At 41.3% G+C, this 14,453-nt stretch overlaps 2 protein-coding genes across 2 annotated transcripts in view; one reads left to right on the top strand and one right to left on the bottom strand.

The window, feature by feature from the left end:
• The window catches only part of ATR (ATR serine/threonine kinase), a 61,091-nt gene extending 54,524 nt beyond the window's left edge, over nucleotides 1-6,567 (bottom strand). The window contains exons 1-4 of the mRNA XM_056849664.1: nucleotides 6,482-6,567; nucleotides 4,538-4,629; nucleotides 3,392-3,541; nucleotides 703-1,592 (exon numbers count right to left, since the gene is read on the bottom strand). Coding sequence (XP_056705642.1) covers nucleotides 703-1,592; nucleotides 3,392-3,541; nucleotides 4,538-4,629; nucleotides 6,482-6,540 — 1,191 coding nt within the window. The 5' untranslated portion in view covers nucleotides 6,541-6,567. The remainder of the gene's footprint in view (nucleotides 1-702; nucleotides 1,593-3,391; nucleotides 3,542-4,537; nucleotides 4,630-6,481) is intronic.
• Nucleotides 6,568-10,829: 4,262 nt separating this feature from the next.
• PLS1 (plastin 1) overlaps nucleotides 10,830-14,453 on the top strand; it is a 57,359-nt gene continuing 53,735 nt past the window's right edge. The window contains exon 1 of the mRNA XM_056849424.1: nucleotides 10,830-10,861. The gene's annotated coding sequence lies outside the window, so the exon portion shown is untranslated. The remainder of the gene's footprint in view (nucleotides 10,862-14,453) is intronic.

Below are 14,453 nucleotides of genomic sequence, written 5' to 3'. Positions count from 1 at the left end.
TTTTAGTGCTGGTCTTTGACCGTAATACATTCATTTATTCATTTATTCAATGGCAGCATTCCTCCAATAGAACAAACAGGCTCTTCTATGGTAGGATATAATAGGGAACCCACGTACATCTACACCATGCGCATTTTCTAGAATAGTTATTCCCAAAAATCTTAAATCCAAACACATCAAGCAACAACTACACTGTTCCACTTTATGCGTGCATTCCTGAAGGAGGGGGCCAAATGCCCATAGGAGCCAGTGTAACCCCACGGCAGTGTAAGTGCCCCTTTGTACTGTGATAAACTGGCACTTAGGCTGGCGCGGGGGTACTTTCGCCAACCCTCCAGATGCTAGTGGCAGCGTGGTGCTCAGACACTGACACAGCCTCCTGGCAGGGTCCCAATGGTGCAACTCCCCGCGCCGGCATCCTGGGAGGCGTTCCCAGGGTGTTCATGGGGGCAGAGCTGCCTTTAGGCAGCTTCCTAACCCCTTTCATCCCAGGACTGCCCCCTCATGCTGCGGGATTGCTACGCCACCTATTTTGCTGGTGTGGCCTCGCTAAAGGCAATGGGCGATTTTTTTATTTTCTAGTTTTTGAGTCTTTTTATTTTCCTTTTTTCTGGCCAAGAAGCCTCTTTGGTGGCAGTGTGGCTGCACCACTCCCAGCCACCGTCTGTCTACCCCCTTAGGATTGGGCTGCCCATTACTCACCTCTTCTTCTGTCTGACTTCCAATTGCAGCAATGAAAAAGCTGCAGATGCTGTTAATTCGGGCCCTTCTAACTGGAACAGCAGATTCATATCCGGCTGGTACAAACTTCAGGAAATACTGCAGTATGTGACATAACGTTCCTTTCACCTTCTCAGAAGGAAGAAGCCTCAGCGCATCAGCTTCAAAAATCAGATGGAGCTTCTCGAGTAATATGTTTAGAAAGATGGGTTCAATGCTCCTATGGACATGGGCTTCAAAAGGAAACAGAGCCCTCACTAACATTAACAGCGGTTCTTCATATAGCTCCAGCTGTGCAGCATCCACTTCATGAATGGACTGCAACATTCCAAAAAGTACAGAGAAGAAATTGCTAGCTAGTTGTTCAGGAGGCCCTCCTAGTTGGACAAGTTCTGTTATAAAAGTCATGCCCAGCACTTTGGTTTTTGGACTACCATACTCCAACAGAGAGCATCCTATTCCCCAAAGGGTTATGTCCTGCCGTCTAAAAAACACATTAGAAGCTATATTGGTAATAATTTTTATCAGGGTAACTTCCAAGCATTCCACATTGCTCATGCCCATCAGCTGTAGCGGGACGGAACTTAAGTAGCCCGGATGTATTTTGCCATTGCTTGAAAATCTGTCCACAACAACAGGCCAGCTCAATAAATCCCCTTGGAGGTGAACAGCCACATTTCTTTCATGGAGTAAAATCAGATCTTGAAGAAGAAGTAGCAGTTCTCTTGTCAGCAGGTCAAACAAGACACAGTTCTTGACTTTGAAAAGAGACAGTAGAGAACAAATGACATTACAGATGTTCTCATGTAAAGTGAGGCAGTTTGGACTGGCAGCAATTCTCAAAAGCCTTGCTATGATCCAATTGGTAAATTCTGGACAAAAAAACACAAAGGAATGTTATTGCATAGGCTGCAATTCTATGCACATGGGAACTTACTTATGAGTAAACCCATACAAGAACAAGCAGCAGTTCTTTCATACAAAGCAGCTCCAAATCCAGCATCATGTTTCAGTCAGATAATTTCTTTCAAATATAAAATAAATGAATACAACCTTCCATGATAAAGTGTAATATAGCTTGGAAAACTGCAACACTTTCCAGCTTAGGCTGTCACTGAACTCAGGTCCTTATCAATGGCATATTAGATCTCAGCTGTTTACTAGGATGACAAAGAGAATTTTCTTCTGTTCCTCAAACATATACAAATCAGTCCTGAATTCCAAAGAAATAAAAGTGTCCATTCATACCCTGAAAATCTTGCTGGTCTCTAAGGTGTTACTGGCTTTGAATCTAGCTGTTCTACTGCCAACCAACATGGCTACCCTCAGAAACCATCCTTACCCAAAGTCTTGGACTGCTTCTATTTGTGCACAGTCCATTCTCACCAGAAAAAAATCACAAGGATGAAAAAAATTGATCCAAATGGAGGACTCTGACCTTAGGCCAGATATGTTACCTAATTTGTTCTTTTCTACAAGTTCACATAGTTTATGGCTATAGTGGCATATCAAATCTTTTAGTTTACAATATGCGGTTGGCAAAGATGGCTAAAAAATAAAACTTGTCTTGCTCCTGAAATTCAAAGATAACTAGGGATGTGCACCTGAAAAGAAAACTACAACAACAGCAACGACAACAACAACAAAACAGTATTTTCAAAATTCAGATTTTAGGAAGGGAATACATACTGGTATTTGAGGGTGTTCAAGTCTCCCAATACCATTTCACAATTTGGATTTTTTCCAGGATCCTGGAATTATTTGGGTTTAATTATTCCATCTTGGGGGTGGGGGGGGCTGGAGTATCTGTAGGGGACCTATTACTGCCTGCTGACTAAAGACCCTCCAAGTTTCAAGCAAATTGGACCAAAGGGTCCAATTCTACAGGTCTCTGAACAAGGTGCCCCCCCCAGCCTTCCTACTTGTCTCCATTGTTTCCTACGAGGAAAAAAATTCCATGTTTTGTCCAACGCAAAGCCAATAGCCAAACTCACTAGAGAAAGCAACCACTGGCCAAAAGCCTCCCAATTCAAACAGAACCAAAAAGTCAAATAGAACCAATGTCAAACCAAAGAGTGCCAGCAGAATGATGGGCCAATGTAGCAAGCCCAACACAACCAATGTCAAACCAGAGAATCCCAGAAGAACCAACTGAAGTAAAAAACACTGTTGTAAGTTTAATCACAGAAACCAGGTAGAACCCAGGGCCAATATGGCAACAAGCCCAACAGAGCCAATGTCAAACCAGAGTATCCAAGCTAAGTCAACCTGACAGGTCAGTACCAAGCCATCCAGACCTGTTAAGACACTGACAGAAACACACACTTGGGTGGGGGGAGAGGCCTGGGATCCTTATCCTTAAAATGCTGGCCCGGATACTGGTATTCTCGAGAATCCTGAATATCATATCCAGCTACCTGAACATACCTGAAAAATACTAATAATTGTTCCTTATCAATGACCTCTAAACTCTTATGGGTTGCTAAAGCCATGCACTGAAGCCTTTACCGAGACAAGTGAATGTGGGTTCAGATACTATCAAGCCACTATATAATTCAGTTACTCTCTAGAAAGAATTGAAAAAGAAAAAAAATACATATGCAGAACTTACAGCTGCAATACAATTTAATGCACAGAAATTCAAACATCCAGCAGAAAGGGTTAAACTTACCAATACAGTTAGACTCTACTTCACTTTGCTGATAAGTTCCAGTTAGGTTGATAAATATAAGTGGGGACGATTTCATGATGTGAAGAATAAAATCAAGCAACATTACAGAACTAGGCTGAGATTCCGTTTTCTTAACAAGTTCCAGAGCCACTGAAAAAGAAGCACATTCACACTATGCCTTCATAATCTCACAGATGATTTCTCATTTCAAGACAAACTTTGGTACCAATTCAGTAAACCTACAAAATTTAGTGAATGTACAGCTTTTCATGCCAGTTTCCCAAACATGTGCTTCTTCAAATATTTTATTCAATATTTATTTTATTTATAGTCTGTCTTTCTCAAGGAAGATTACAAAATTAGAAAACAATATTATAAGGCCAGTAAAATATATGCAACAAATAATGCAAGAGAAATATATTACAAGGCTAGAGAACAATGAGATAAAAACAATATATCCAACAAATAGTTCAATATTTTATACCTGCCTAATTTTTTCAGGCACTAAAACTACAATTTAGTGGAACCTGGAAGCTGATCAGTAATCAATTAAGTGACTGCAGAATAGGGAATATGCACACTCTGCCTAGCTTCCAGTAGTAAATGAATGGTGGCATTCTTTTAACACCTGGAATTTTTGAGTTGGCTTAGTCAGATCAATAGCAAGCTTACATTCAGAAAATTAAGTATGGGAACTGTGTGGTCAGTGGTTCACGTGTGGCACCCATGGGTATCATGCCACCTGCTGATATCTTTCCTGGTGCCTGTACTTCACTGAAGCAGGGTGTGATTTGGAAGCAGTTGAAGATGGTTTTATTTAGGATCATATTTGATTAGTTTATTTGCAATGCTAAATTGTGATTTTAATGTTTTATGTGTGTGTGTGTGTGTTCTATGTATTTTACCTACATTGTAAGTTACTTTGAGTTCCATAAGGTAGAAAGGCAGCTAATAAATGTTTTAAATAAACAAATGTCATTATTTTTAACATGCATATTCAGTCAGAGGGACCATCCATTTGGCAATTTGTCCACTCATCAAGAAATTCAAGGATTGAACAATGTGGAACAGAAGTCCCATGTGATTTGCCTTTTTAAACTTCTTAAAATTTGGCAACTTTAGTGATTTGAGCTCCATTTTACTTACCAACATCTACATCCATAAGTATCCGGTCAATGAACTGACAGAGTATTTGTCTTGGTTTCTGTACAACAGTATTATATTCCTCTGGACTAGCACTGGAATTAAAAATGTCAGTAGTTATATTTGTGTTTCAGCTTGAATATATCTATATCTATATATATAACTAAAGATATAAAACTGCACAATAAAAGTATTTAAAGGTATTTACTTGACTTATACCCAACCTTTCTCCCCAATGGGGACACAATGTGGCTTACATCACTCTCCTCTCCTCCCTTTTATCCTCCAGATAAATGCTGGATTCCAGATATAGTGTCAATTTTTTCTTTTGGAGAAAAGTTATTTCTATTCCATCAGTGAATGAATTATCAATGACATCACTTTATTCAGGATGCATAAATCTCAACCAGAATGTGAACAGCACTCCAAAAAGATCTCTTCAGGTTGGCGGACTAGGTAGCTGAGATTCAACATAAGTACAAAGTGATACACATAAGGAAAACTTTCCACTTATGCCAATGGAATCTAAACTAACCATGAGTACCCAGGGAAGATCTTGGGGAGTGGAGTCACTGCATAAAATAACTATTTAACGCAAAAAAGCAAATTCAGTGATTGGTGTTCTAAGGAAGAGGGCTGAAAAACAATGATCAGAACACTGCCATAATTCTGTGGTGCAGCTGCATTTGTTTTGTTTTATGTAGAACATTTCTATGCTACCTCTTCAGAGTCTCGCTTGAGGTGCCTTACAATTATAAACCACAGTGTAAAAACCCCAAGCCATTAAAAAAAAACCACAGTACTGTGTGCAATCTGGCCACTTTGTTTCAAAAAGCATATTACAGAGCTAGAAAATGTTTATTTCCAAAAGGGATTTGTTTCCAAAAAAGCATATGTAGGACTAGGTTTGATGACATGAGAACCCACATGGTGTAGTGGCAGACTAGTGAGGAATCAGAATCCCCACTCTGCCATGGAAGTTTGCTGGGTGACCTTTGGCCAGTCACATACGCTCATCCTAACCTACCTCAGAGGGTTGTTGTGAGGATAAAATGGAGAATGTTATAAGCCACTTTGGGTGTCCATTGTGGAGAAAAGTATGATATAAATGAAGTAAATAAATTAGCCTTATAAACATATAAATTGTATAGAATGTATAGAAATTTGCCTGTATCCTAGAACGCTGATTCCGTTTAATGAACTGTAAAGCTGAGGCCAGAAGGGGGGGTGGAGAATCCTCCTGTAATTAGCTTCACTATCCTAAGATGTGGTGGTCAGTAGCTTAAAAGGCTTTTTTTAAGACTACAAACAAAACCTCAAAAAATATCTTAACATGCTGATTTAAAAACTTTTGTCCTCCTTCAGAAGAACGTCATAAGAGAATGCTGAATTAAATTCATTCACAAATTCAAAACAACATACCTCCTGGGATTTAACAGTGACTTTTGATTCCTAACTTACTGTAGGGGCTAACTGTTCACATATCCTAATCTTTACAGTTGTTGATTTGTTTGACACATTTCATCCTGCATTAGATTTGAGGCTTATTTTACTGCGTTACTGCTGGCTGGAACACCTTCTTCGATGTAAAGCAACATTTTGCACACCAAGGATCATTCAGGGCTTTCTCTCCGACGCACTAATTCTTCTACTTGCAGGGAATTTTTCAGGTGGGGGGTGGGAAGGGTTCAAAAACAACACTCGCGACAACATCTCGGGGTTCTGCCGCCTCGTTTTCACGGCCTGTAGACCTGGCATCGCTGTCAGGGGCAGGCCATAGTTCCCCAGAAGCGCGGGAAAGGGAGAGAGGCTTGCTAAAGAACACGCACCGCCCATTTCTGGCTCAGGCGAAGCTCTGCATGCAGCACTTCCTCCTCGCCGGGGACCCAACGAGGCCCGCGAGAGCACGCAGACAAGCAACCAAAGGACGGCTTTCCTTAAACCTACCTGCCCAGCTCCCTGAGGGCTGGAATCACAGAGGCCATCTCCAGCCCCTGGTCTGCCATTCCGGCTACCCGCGCCCTCTCTAGGCCTCTCCCGCCAGCTCACTTTCGACTTCGCGCTTCTCTCCGCCCGTCCTCCCGGCTGGCGCGAGCAGCAGACCTAGTACGGTGGCTGGCAACAACCAGACTACAACAAAAGCGTTTCGGTTCTCTTCCCCGGCTTTCACAGCGGCGGCAGCGAGTTCTACGATCGGTCTTCGTTGACTGCAGTTGGGGATGTTGGGAGAGATAAATGATCACAAAGAAATAGAAATAGGTTAACATTAGATGGGAGGGCGGGGAAACAAGCATGTTAAGGCCGCGTACCAAACTCGTTTTACAACTTTAGCTAATAAACAGACCGATGTTACGCGTACTGTATACACCTTCCCAAGCAACGATTAACTATGAATAATAATAGCCTCAAGCAGTATTGCAGCGTCAATGACTGGTTAAATAAGATGCTGGAATTGACAGAGATGGCGAAACTTACAGCTTTAATAAATCAGAAGGATAATGAACAATTTATGGGGGAATGGGAGCCGTGGAGAATTTACTGCGAAAATCAATTTTTAATGGGACCATTTAAAGGATATTCTTTGATTTAATCCCTTATACATTTTTTGTACTATGGTTATATTAAGGTACTAAAATAACAAATTAGAACCAAGATAAGATACGTATACATTAATTAAACAATATGGGGATTAATTATGTTAGCAAAAGTATATACAATTTATTTTTAGGTAGAACAGAGTGAGGGGGAAGTCCTTTTAAGTTTAAATTACTATTATTAATAGTTTTTTATTACCTTTTATCAATTTGTAGTAATAGAGGTTGATTTATATGTTGATATATTAAATGAAGAAAATAATTTTAAAAATTCAAAAAAAAAAAGTATTGCAGCGTCGTTGACAAACCATGAGGCAAAAACTAAGCCAAGTGTTAGTGTTTCTTCATTAGAAATAGTGAAAATGCGCACCCCACCCCAGTCTATAGCAGATTTTAGTTTGAGGCCTTTCAGGATCTCCCACCTTCTTGCGCTGGAAGCCCCGGTCCTCTTACTCCGAGTCCAAGAAGTGTGGAGGAGATGATGGATCATAATTATGCAACATGCCAGGATGGCCTTCTGCATCCCGACAGGCACCAGGGCTGTTGTTTCAAGGGTGGTTGACCTTAAAGTGGTTTCCGCTGGGAAAGACTTGATGGGTCCTTGGATCCTAGCCTGTTGAGTGGGCAAAGATTCCCTATTAAGGGCTTCATATGTGGTACATTTGGAGCGTTCTGTTCAACAGGAGAGTGGGTAAATTAGCTTGCATTACCTGTCCATATAATGCACTACCTCACCAGATTTACCTCAGCAAAGCATGGGGAAATAACAGCTCATGAAAGTCAAAGACCACTCTGTTTTTGTTTCAGGAAAATCGTCTGTTTTTGTTTCAGGAAAATCCTCGTGTATTAGCACTATATAAAATAACAATGATCACAGGACATTCAGCATGTAGGGTTGTCAACCTCCAGGTGGTGGCTAGAGATCTCCTGGGGTTTCAACTGATCTCCAGGTGATAATTAGTTCACCTGGTGATAAGGGCTGTTTTGGAAGGTGGAATCTATGGCGTACTCCAGTAAAGTCCCTCCCCTCCCCAAATGCCACTCTCCTTAGGTTCCACCCCTAAAATCTCCAGGTATTTCCCAACCCAGAGCTGGGAACCCTATCAGCATGGCATGGAAAGGTAGGAGGATTTGTGACCACCTTGTTGCAAAAGGCATTTTCCATTTAGGTGCCTATGACTCCAGCATAACCATATTCTACACTGTCAAAAATGGGTAATAATCACACTTGCACATAGGACTAGAGAGGCAGTGTTACATAGTAGTTAGAGAGTCAGAGTCAGACTAGGATCTGGGAGACCTCAGTTTGAATCCTCAGTCTGCCATGGAAACTTGCTAGGTGACCTTGGGCCAGTCACACATCTGAACCTAACGTGACAGACCACCTTCTCCTAGCAGCTATGCCCATAGAAACCCACCTAGGGTTTCTCACTCTAGGTTGAGAAATTACTGGAGATTTGGTGGTTGAGCCTGGGGAGGGTGGGAATTGGTGAGAGAGGGACCTCAGCGAGGTATAATGTCAGAGTAACCTCCAAAGCTGTCATTTTCTCCAGGGGAATCAATCTTTGTAGTTTGGAGATCCTCCAGGCCCCTCCTGGAGGTTGTCAACCCACCCAACTGCTAAGGTTATCTTCCGAGGCCTGGCTTCTGAGTGTAGGTGGATGGCAACCCAAGAGAGGGCCTTCTTGGTTGTGACACCAAAACTATGAAACTCTCTCCCCAAGGATATTCTTCTGTCCTCTTCTGTCACTATCTTCCTCCAGCAGACGAAGACTTTTTGTTTTGTTTTGTCTGGCTTTCCTTCAGCAATCCCTCTTTCCTGCCCTATGTTTAAATTACTGGTTTTTCTGTGCTTTTAATACGTATATTAATTTTGGTTGTAATTGTTTTTAATGATGTGTTCTTATAATGCTTGTTTAAACTGTTAGCCACCATGGTGGTCCTGATGGGATAGAAAGGCGAGGTATACATTTTATAAATTAAATAAATAGCCTATCTCGCAGGGTTGTTGTGAGGATAAAATGTAAAAGAATTATATAAGCCACTTTGGAGAGACAGGGTATAAATAACGTACATCAATAAATATATTATAATGAAAAAGCAATTTTGAGATTAGCAGTATGAGTGTTGGTAAAACTTAAAAGCAAGTCCCATTGAACACAGTGAGTTGATTGTCTGTAGGTAGATCCCCCATTCTGAACCTGTCTGTTTGGAAGTAAATATAGTTAAGAAATAACAAAGCATTTTAAACTCCTTGGTGGAACAGGATTAGGGTTGCAATTTTCCAGGTGGGGCCTAGATGTCTCCTGGAATTACAACTGATTTGCAGTCTATAGGCATCAGTTCCTCTGGAGAAAATGGCTGCTTTGCAGGGTGGACTCGATGGCATTATACCATGGGTCCCCAACTTTTTTGAGCCTGCAGGCACATTTGGAATTCTGACACAAAATGGCTGCCACAGCTTACCTTCAATTACACAGTGAAGATGCGTGTGCTATGGTGGCAGATGCTACCAAAGTAACATTTTAAGAACTCTTCACAGCCAATCAGATAACCGGTGGCCAATTCAAAGCCTTGCTGGGCAAAAGTCTCACCTGGCCCCAAACCCTTCCTAAAAGCACTTGGCAGGTGCCACAAAAGGTGCTGGTGGGAGCCATGGCACCCATGGCCATCATGTTGGGGGGCCCTGCATAATATCCTGCTGAGGACCATGTGTGTGTGTAAAGCCATACCCAAAGTCTGCTTCGCCTCCAAAGCTCCAGGAATTTCCCAATCCAAAATGGCAACTCTAGCAGAGATCAGTTTCCCCTGGAGGCAACGGCTGCTCTGGAGGGTGGATTCTATGGCATTATGCACTGCTGAGGCCCCTCCCTCCCCAAACCCTGCCCTCCACAGACTCCACCCCCACAATCTCCAGAAATTTTCCTACTCGGAGTTGGCAACCATAATTGGGGGGGGATTCGAAATGCATCCTCAGCAGAATTACCATATAGTTTATGATGTAAGCATTACTTTTTCTCCTATTGACTTTAAAGGGTGAGTTAGCAGGGGAAATCTAATTTGGATCGGTTAGTGCTATACTTGCGAAACTGAAACAGCAGATATACAGTACTGGGTAATATAGCATATAACAAAAGTAATAATGTAAACTCTCCGATGCCGTGATTATATATAATTTGTTTATTAGATGTAATTTACATTCTTATATACATTTCAGAACAAGACAATCGGTACAATCCTAACAAATCTGCAGCAGGAAGCCAAAGTATATTTACTCTGAAGTTTAGTATGCTTTACTCTCCAGGAACTGGATATAGGGGATTGCAGCCGCCTGCATTTTAAATCCTGTTGACGGAGAGATTAAACCTACCAAGCAGCCTCCCCAAAGACTGGCAGCAGCCTAGTTCCCAGCTCTTAGTTTCCTGGAATCAATTACATTTTACAATCGCTGGAATTTGATCCTTCTAATGACAGCCCTCGCATCCCCTCCTAACCCCTGCGCAGAGAGCATTCCGATCCGAGCCCGCCTCCTGCCTAAGAGGACGCAAGCCGATTGAGTTCTACTGCTGCCACTCAGCAGAGCTGCGACTGCCAGCTGGCCGCTGGTGTTCTCCTGTACTTTGCAGCTCCAACTGGAACCTCGCCTGGCGTTGTAGCTGACTTCCAGCAGCAGCCCAGGAGCGGTAGCAAGCAGGTGAAAGGAGCTGGTTTCCAATACCTGGCTGTTTTGCAGGTATTTTTTCCAGGGGGGAAGGAAAGAGGCATCTGCTTAGTATCTTGTCTTCCTTTCAGGCACAAAGAGGCTGTTAACAACAGCAGATTAATTTTTAAATGGCTTAAAGCTTCTGTTTTGCTACTTTATATTTAAAGCGTTCCCGTTCTCATACCAATAGCTTTTGAAGTAAACTGACATTGAGGTTCCCCAAGAAATATTAACGTAGATAATAACTGTCAAAAATATTTTGAAGGACAAAACTGCCAGTGACCCCGTTCATAGCTACTTTACTTTCCTGGGAGCTGATAATGTATGAGAAGTAATGCCATTTTCTTTTGCTGCTGATTAGTTATTAAAGCGGAACAGAAAGTGCTTTGTGATATTCGTGTGCTTTATGTGGATGGGATATTGTAACAGAAAAAAACGATTTGTATCATTGCATTCTTCACTGGCAGAAATGCAGAAATATTGAAAGGGAGAAGGAGGGGAAATAGAATAGGTGTCAAACCAAGCTTTACATGCCTGAAGGAAAAATATAGTGATTGTATCTGTTTTAAGTATTATGTGGCAAATGGCTTGCTTTGCATCGTTCATTATCAAGCTCTTGGGAGGGAAGATTGAAACACAATTCTCTGAATAAATGCTGTTTCTGGTGCCTGTTTCCACAGCGCTGGAGCAGCTTTCAGTGCCTCACCAGAAAGGAGATAAAGGTGGCTTCATTGTGGCCCACTTTCTCAACTGATGTCTTTGTGATAACTGTCAACAATTTCATTCATAACTGGCCACACCCTGGCTTTTTCTTCCACGCCATATATAGGCATCAGTGAATTCAGGTGTCTTCTTGCCTTATTTTGCAAAGATCAAAGGTTTTTCGGAGTTGTTTTGAAAGAACTAGGACATTTTTGTGCTTTCAAAAGTGACATTGTGTTTCCTTTTCACTTCTTCCTTTGCCATGTTTGATCACTGGAGAGGAAATTAGCACTGTTTAACCTCAGTATCTTTCCAGAGGCTTATCGTGTTGGATAGGAACCGAGTGGAATGAAAAATTTATGCAGAGCCATGGGCTGGAGTGAACTAGCATTGCTAGCACATGCTGGTTAATCTCAACTACCTCTATTGTTTTTGTAAAAGTTTAGTACCTATGTTCCTAAAACATAACAAAATAACATTCCAAATGTTAATTATGTTCCACCTCGCAGACTAATATCATTTATTCTCAGATGTTTAAGGTGGACATCCCTAAGATGGCATGGAATTTGACGGGGTAAATTTTTATTTATTTATGTTATTTATAGCCTCCCTTTCTCACTTGGATTCAACATAAATGTGGCTTCTTTCCTAAAACTATACAGAGGAAGTTACTAAATTTCATCCAGCTCAGACAAGAATGACCAAACCAATAAAATTAATGCGTGTATACCTATAAAACTGCCTTATACCAAGTCAGACCACTGGTTTATCTAGCTCAGTATTACCTACTCTAACTTGCAGCAGCTCTCCGCTGTCACAGGCAAAGAAAGGTTTATTTGAGAATGTGCTACCTGTGATCCTTTACTGTTGCAGTGGGGACTGAATTTGGGACTTCTTGCAAAGCATGTTCTCTACCACAGCCCCTCCCTGTGAGAAGTAGCAAACTCACAAGATATTTGATTAAAACATCTATCTAGCTATCTGTCATATGTACTATAATATTCTTGATACCCAGTGTGACCACTTGCAGGTTTATCCATATATGGTAAAGAAAGTAACAACCTACCTGACAGGTAATTGACCTTTGCTCAAACTGATGTGTGTAGTTTGCTGAAGGCTGAAGTTATTAGGATTTGTTCCAACTAGACATTTCACTTGAAACCTGCAAAGATAAAGCGGAAAGGGCTTGTGACTTAAAGCACTAGCAAGCACCTGTTTAGTAATTATTAATGAATGCAATAAAACCAATTTGTTCTTAGAAACAGAAATCAAAAGTAAAAAAGATAAAAATTGAGTAACTGGCTCAAAACGAAGGCCAATAACAGTGCAATCTTAAGTGGAGTTAACCATTTTAAGCCATGTCTTCAATGAACTTAAAACAGTATAACTCTGTTTAGGATTGCACCATTAATTCACTAAATAGGTAAATAGGTAACCTCTGCAGTCCAAGTCTCGACTGTCTTATTTTGTTTCATTTTTTTTACATACAAATAGGATTTAATCCTTGTGCATCTGGTCTAAATATGGTTAGATTACAATTGAAGTCAATAGGATATTGTAGTGTTAATTGTTTCAGGATTGTGCCTGGATTTTTAACCATACAAATATGGGCAGAGCAATCCTGAAAGGGGGGGGGCGAAAAGGGTTTGGAGCTGGCATGACCCCTGCGCTGCTGTTAATGCCACTTGTGCCAGCTAAATTGGCACTAACGGCGGCACAGGGCCACTTACGCCAATGCTGGGGAGCCGCACGGTAGCATGATGCTGCACGGTAGCATGATGCCGCACAGTAGCATGACTATATGTATTTTACATACATATAGTCAAGAAGGTGTGGCTAAGTGATTGCACAGCTGCTGCGGCAAGTGCTCACGCCGGTGCCAAAGGGGGCGTTCCTGGGGGTGGGGCTGACTTTAGTCAGCTCCCTGAGGCCTTTTGCCCTGCGAACCCCTGGAAGGCATAGCCCCGAGAAACTCAATGGAGTAATTTAATGGGATTTGGGGCAAAATACATTTTCGGTTTGCTGCACCAAGGCAGCAAGCCACTCTGAAGGCAGTGCGGCTGCACCATCCCAGCACCCGTCCCAACTACCCCTTCACTTAGAATTGCTCTGTTAAGCATATACTGATAATTACAATAAATGGTCATATCTTCATTCTGAACAATAAACCATATGAGAGTTGTATGGTCTGTTTGGACTGCTACATGTGCAAACTCACTGTACAAGGATTTGATAGGGTTTTTATATACCTGCCACTTTTTATCCTTTATAAATTGACAAAACTCATTAAGGATTATTTTAACTAGCAACCAATTGGATTGTTCTTTGAGGTTCAAAATGCCACTGATATTGCTGTTGGAAGCAGTGGTTAGTTATTTAGTAGGCTTCTTCTAGCAACAATGTTGCTTTTGTTCAGAAAAATATAAACAGAAGAACCTAGGATATTACAAATGTTATTCCAGATTATCTGTTCGATGCTATGCTGAGATCAATCCCAAATGAATGTGGTCGCAGCGTGCCTCATAGCTCATCTACCTAATGTTTATAACAGAATATGTCTCTAAAATTTCTATGGGAGTTATACTGTGTGTTTTAGATATTTCAGAATTCATTTTTGCTATTGTGATGCATATTGTACATGGTAAACATGACTGCTGCATCAAGATTCCATGGGCCTCATTGAAACTTTACTCTTAAGGCAGTTGCAATGGATAGAACAAAAGAGACTTCTCTTTTACGAACTCTGCATGTTCCATATGTGCGTGACTGTCTGAGTTACATAATTGCTCATTATTACACTATTTGAGCATTGGGTTCATTAACCCAGTTTTAATCCATAATAACCTTCTCTATTAGGTAACAGCTGCAACCCTTGTGAATACATGCCTGCTGAAAATGACAGATTCTGTAATTATGAATT

This window comes from Euleptes europaea, chromosome 5, assembly GCF_029931775.1.
Source record: "Euleptes europaea isolate rEulEur1 chromosome 5, rEulEur1.hap1, whole genome shotgun sequence".
NCBI classification, from domain to species: Eukaryota; Metazoa; Chordata; class Lepidosauria; order Squamata; family Sphaerodactylidae; genus Euleptes; species Euleptes europaea.
The sequence above is the reverse complement of the archived record's forward strand: the minus strand, read 5'-3'. Positions and strand labels throughout refer to the sequence as shown.